The sequence below is a fragment of the Telmatherina bonti genome (genome assembly GCF_933228915.1).
Source record: "Telmatherina bonti genome assembly, chromosome: 11".
Lineage (NCBI taxonomy): Eukaryota > Metazoa > Chordata > Actinopteri > Atheriniformes > Telmatherinidae > Telmatherina > Telmatherina bonti.
The window spans coordinates 33,876,044-33,882,043 of NC_136629.1; the positions used below are offsets into that span (position 1 = coordinate 33,876,044).

Sequence of the window (6,000 nt, forward strand, 5' to 3'; positions counted from 1 at the left end):
CAATGAAACACCTGTTGTCATGGCAACAGGCTGTCCGCCATCTTGCCGTTTACGACCATATTTTTGCCCGTTTTTGTCAATTTGGGCGCGTCGTATTTGAACGAACTAGTCTGAGGCGATTCATGCTATTGGCTCCACATTCACCACGAAGCTTCGTGACAAGATGGGGATCAAAAGTTAGTGAAATCTTTCCAATAGGACAAAGCGTGTTACCGTAGCAACCCATGGAAAAAAGCCTTCTCGTCATGAAACACGGTTCACTCATATCTTCGCAGAACCACATCCGATCTCAACGAAAATTAAACTCATTCATGTTTGGTAGGTGCTTAACACATTGTAATGTGTATTGTGGGGGGGGGGGCACTTTTTTTTGGGGGGGGGGCCCAAGGGGCCCCATCTTCTACTTTGACCTAGGGCTACGAAATTAGGTACACATATGTAACAACCCAAGGCGAGAGAAAAGTGCATTGACCACCTGTTACCATGGCAACGGGGTGTCCACCATTTTGGCGTTTACGCCCATTTGGCACTGTATGTGCATTGTTTTTCAACTAACAAGTGTGGGATTCATACCATTGAATTCACATCCACCCAGAAGCTTTGTGACAAGTTTGGGTAGATGTCGGCATGAGGCGAGGACCCGATGGATGCCGCTTGCGGCTTTAATTGTTTTTGTTATTGTTTGTATTGAGTCTAATGACACAGAAATGTCAAATGATTCCTTAAAAAAAGTTGTCCATCTAAGGTGATATATTTTATTTCATAAAATATTTCTGATTGTTTTAACTTGTTAATTCACTTTTGCCTGAATATTTTTCTTGTCCTTAATGATAAACCTGTAAGAGAAACAATTAATTATACATAAGAAAGAATACGCCATACCTTGAAATCTTCCCAAATGTGATATTTCTGTAGGGATTAAAACTATGGCAAAGTTTAATCCATTTGATTGCGTCTATTTGCGTATTTCACTAATCAAGTACTTTTAGCACTTTCATTTATGAAATAAAAAGAAAAATGACTGCAGACTTTATTTGAGTTTTGCTCGACATGAACTAATTTCCATAGTCCTATGGAAAACAAATTTAATTTAAAAAGACAAAAAAGGCAGTGGTAACTCTTTCTCTCTTCAGCAATAGCTGGACGACTACTACTAAATGACCAGACAGACACATTTAAACACACTTAATGTAAGAGTCAGGTCACAATTGTAAAGAAAGGGTCGCAGTCAGTCAAAAATTGGGGGTTATAGTCCAAATCAGAGGAAGGGGAAAGAGTCAGGGGGGAAGTCTGGTCCAACCTGAGCCCACTTTAATAACCTAATAAATAATATAATAACCTAAATAATAATTATCACTCCTAAATAGCTACTATGAACAGCTGTTCTATAACAAATGGTTATCTAAGCTCTTTCTAATCATCCTGGATGGACAACTGACACAAAAGCTTAACAATTCCTTTTCAGACTGCAGTTTAAAGCAGAATTCATGTAAACAATTACCTTTATCTGACCACACTATGGTTATTCTTACATTCGGAAATAAATGGTATTTAAGCCTGAGTTGTCCACAGAAACAAGTATCCTTGCTATGTAGTCCGTATCATTTCTCAACGGAGACTTTCGCTGTTGTTATGTAATCAATTTAATGATCGCAGTGACCTGCTGTCTTTTCCCTCCCCTCACACTGCAGGGACTCCGAAATTGGAGTCAAAGCTAAATCTACATTAATTAATGGGCTCCATGTATGCAAAATGTTTTATTAGCACAGCAAACTCCTCATTATAAGAAGCCCTTAGAATTAATTATAAGTAAATGAACTTTTTATGCATGCAAGGGTTCGGGTTTTTTTCGGGTTTTTTTTTTTTTTGGTTTTTTTTGGGTTTTTTTTTTTAAAACTAATTAGCCGCTTTATTCTTCATTTATGTGATTATTTTATTGTTTCGATGCTGTAAAACAGTCAATATGTCTTGTTTCAAAGACAGACTTGATTTTTGTAAACTGTTTCCAACTCTGAAGTCAGTATAACATAATAATCGTCTTTCTTACCGTTTGACCGTCTGACAATATTCTCCAGAAAAGTATTTTGGGGGGCCACAAGTCCCCTCCGACCCCCCGCCATCCTGCCGCTTCACTCAGTTGTCTGCAGATGAATCTTTCCTCTTCGTTTTGCTGGTCCTCATGGTGTGTGTGGATGTGGGAAGCTACGTGGAATTCGTGGGCTGGGGGTGGATGTCTGGTCTGCACATTACGCGCCTCCTCAGCTCGGTGCGCACCTTCTCATCCAGCAGTGGAAAACAACACCGGGGCGCACCGCGCAGGAGGGGCCGTGGCTCTGCTGCTGCTGCTGCTGCTGCTGCTGCTTCTGATGCTGCTGCTTCCCAACAAGAACTGGAGCTCCATCTGCTGACAAAACTACATGCAGAGCTGTTCAGACTTCACCAAGGAGCAAAACAAGCACAAGTGCCAAAGCAGATAGCTGATCCTGGAGTTAACATTTATGGTTGTTCAGTTGATCCAATATGTAAAATAAACACAAAATAACAACACAAATATATCTGGAAAGAGATTTAAATACACCATAGAAGACATAACCTTTTGATAAGTTTAAAGCCAGTGAGCTGGGAGAACTTCCTGCAGTCGAATCAGGACAATAAGTTTTTCATGGATGAGCTGGTTACAGCCAGCCTTGTGAAAGGAGCAGAATTACAGAACCATGTGGATTTTCTCCCCATTTGATCCACTGCTGTACAATTGGCCCTTTCAAATACAGTCCCCACACCACCTCATTAATCCTGTTACTTGGAAAGCTGAGGCGCCCACTTTCCAAAAGCGAAAAAAATGATTAGAAATTTTCCATAAAATAACAGAACTAAAATAGTCAAATATAAATAAATAGGTGATGAAAGGTCCACTTGCACCGTAATCAGCTGCACCCAAGTAAGATAAAGTCAGACTGGACAGCTGTGAAACTGTGGATTAGGAATGGTTGGTTTTATTTTTAACCAACTGCAAACATATTTTACAATGATTATTTTTAAGTAATATACATTATAAATGAGTATTAATAAGCTGTATGTACTTATTACTTCCCAGGTTTTCCTGCTTATCAGTGTGCAGAACACAAGATACCAATAAACTCTGTTAAGATATTATGTAATATCCTACAATCTATCCTTATAAGGTATGAAAATCACTCCCCTTGCTGGTTCTTTGTTTAAAATGTTATCAGAAAGCTTAGGGCAATAACACATCAGACCAGTCACTGACGTAAAGATACACTGCGTGTGAGAAAGGTGCAGATGCAACAAGGCGTCTCAAAAGGTCAAATTACTCTGAAATACAAGGAGAAACCATGACATAGATCAAGTCAGAATCAAGCGTCATATTATCTAGAAAAAATATGTACAGCACATTAAAGTAGTTTAATGAACCGTAAGTGCATCCCTTTCTGGGTTTTTCCAACTTCAAAAAATTCAGAAACTTTAGTTTAATCAACAACAGAAGCTAATTAAATCTGCATTACAATGGCATTAACATTTTCCCCTGAAAGTTACATAACCATGCTCCAAATTCACAAATCTAAATTTTTCCTCCAATGTTTTCAGCCTGGTTTACATGTTTTAGTCTTTATAAACAATTATAATGAGGTGTCTCACAAAAAAAGACAGACAAGGTATAGTGTGTTAAACAGGTTTTATCTTTTCAAGATGCTTTTATTTTGTGGAGAAATCAGTCCTGTTGCAGTATGAATTCAGCCTTTGTCACAAAAAGCCATAAATGAGTAGCTCCGTGCATCTTTTCATCTTATATACAATGATCTGCTTAACATAAATTAGAAAAACACATCTTAGTTTCCACAGTATACTGTAACATTATAAAGAAAGTCCCTGCATCTTGTTCCTTTCGCCTTGTTAACTCAACCATGTCTTGGTGATTCTCAGATGATTCAGGTGATCTGTTATGCGCTTGTGCTCAGGAAAATTTGCAGAGCTTGCTTCCTTGATCTTAAGCCAAGCTTGGGCTCTGCGTTCTGCGGCGTGGGAGTGCTCCTGCTCCGGGGTCATGTATGGCCGACTGATCCAGTATTCGTTCTCAGCTTCTCGCTCCAGATGCTTCAGAGTGTTGCGTTTCATCTGCCATGTAATTGGCCGAGGACGCCGATACTTTCCAATCCACTGCTTCCCCGGGATACCTTTCCGCAGCAGGACGAGGGTGAGAAACATGGTGGCAAATTAAATCTGGAATGGCAACAGCAGTTAAAATTAGATCAGTGAATGCTAAAGAGGTAATTCGTGCCAGAAACAGGGCATTACTTCAAGCACAAGAGTTTAAGCAGCCTCCCCGGTGGGAGCGTGCACTTCGCCACACCTCAAGAATTACTCAGACAACAAGAACATGAGAAACAGAATCCCCAGATCCCAATCCCTTTAAGCATCAGTGGGATGAGAAAGAAACAAGCCCAATCCACAAAGGACCACCCACCAACCCAAAACATCTGCTCGACACATCCCAATCATACTCCAATGGACACTTTCAGCAGCATCCCATCCCTACTGACAAGTCAGAGCGTTTCTTTTACTTTTTTGTTACCATAACAAGTTCTATTTTAAACAGATGGTTTTGATGTTGTGGCCATCTGATGTATAATTCAAATAAAATTAGCATAATGGGTTCTATTAGGTATTAATACTGTGTTTTATGGTGAATAATTAGCAGCAGTTGAAAATTTGGAGCAGGTGTTTTTAACCAAACAGATTCATGAAGCTAGGAGGTCCAGGATTATTTTTAACACAGAATTAGAGGGAGTTGTACAACAGAATTAATGTAGCGGGTGTTTCCGTTACTGTGGTCTTACCCTGTAGAGAAACACCGCCTGCTGACCTGAAGTATTTCACAGTTGTTTACTTATTTAAAACCATCCTCTTCACACTGATCTGCGGCAGGTTACTGTTATTTGTTCACTGGTCAATGAATTATTTAAGCACTACAATTATTCATCTCATCAAACTTCTGTTTTCTAAAGCCGATAAAGTGCAAGTTTCTTTTTAAGGGCCTACTCTTCCAAGAAGACTGAGAAATGGTGTCAGTGGAAAGGTGGCTGTCAAGATGCCATTCTTACAAAAGGAAAAACAAGGAAATAAAAGCTAAGATTTTACAAATTACACCAAGAACTGAAAATCAGTGGCAAAATGACTTCAAGAATAATTGATCTTTCCCAGAACCTAGACCTCAGTACTGCTGAAACAGTGTGGCTTGCCACAGACCATAATGAGGCAGCCAACAACCAAAGAAGAGCTTCCAAACCCTCTTTCAAGAATTCTGGAAAACTATTTCTTAACTCTATGTTTTTAAAAAGTACATGACAAGTAAGCAAGTCTGAGAGGCTTAAGAACTGACACCAAATACTGACTTTAAAGCTTATTAGAATTACACAAACTGTTTTACTTAATGTACTGTATTTCCATGTATGTTTACACACGTTCCTACAAATCAACACAGTTATTTCCTGCTTTTTCTGTCAATGTATACAAAATGAATTAGTTTCTGTATTTAAACTGCACTTGTATCAGTTTCTTTCATTGACTGGATTTATTTATATCATCCTCTTAAGTCATCAAAGCTGCTTGTGTACCCTGAAGTCCTCGTCTGTATTATTTTTTTTATAAACTGTCTTATAATGTAATCTGCAGCGAGTTTACTAGGGGGTGGGAAAATTTAATCGAAAAATCGAAAATCTGGATTTTTTTCTTCACAATTTTGAAATCAATTTTTTTTGTTTAAAAAATAATGTCTTTTTCAAATAAAAAAATTAATGTATTATAAATTTTTTGTCATTTTTATTGTTTTTATTGATCTTTGTACTTGTCTTCTTGGGCATTATAGCAGCAGAATGATGATCTGGCTACAGTGTTGTTTTTTTCCTCATTAAAATGAAGAAAAATGATGAGCAAAAAAAAGTTTTACATATTTTTTTTGTGTGTGTTTTTTTAATCTTCAAA

The 6,000-nt window shown here is 38.2% G+C and overlaps 2 protein-coding genes across 2 annotated transcripts in view; both read right to left on the minus strand.

The window, feature by feature from the left end:
• Positions 1–2,120, minus strand: part of kcnh1a (potassium voltage-gated channel, subfamily H (eag-related), member 1a) — a gene marked incomplete at both ends in the record, with an annotated part of 62,737 nt that extends 60,617 nt beyond the window's left edge. The window contains one exon of the mRNA XM_079249395.1: positions 2,048–2,120. Coding sequence (XP_079105521.1) covers positions 2,048–2,120 — 73 coding nt within the window. The remainder of the gene's footprint in view (positions 1–2,047) is intronic.
• A 1,792-nt stretch (positions 2,121–3,912) lies between these two features.
• On the minus strand, positions 3,913–4,224 carry mrpl57 (mitochondrial ribosomal protein L57; the record flags this gene model as incomplete). The annotated part of the gene is made up of 1 exon (XM_079248832.1): positions 3,913–4,224. The coding sequence occupies one exon, from the start codon at positions 4,222–4,224 to the stop codon at positions 3,913–3,915; it is 312 nt and encodes a 103-aa protein (XP_079104958.1).
• Between the last annotated feature and the right edge of the window lie 1,776 nt (positions 4,225–6,000).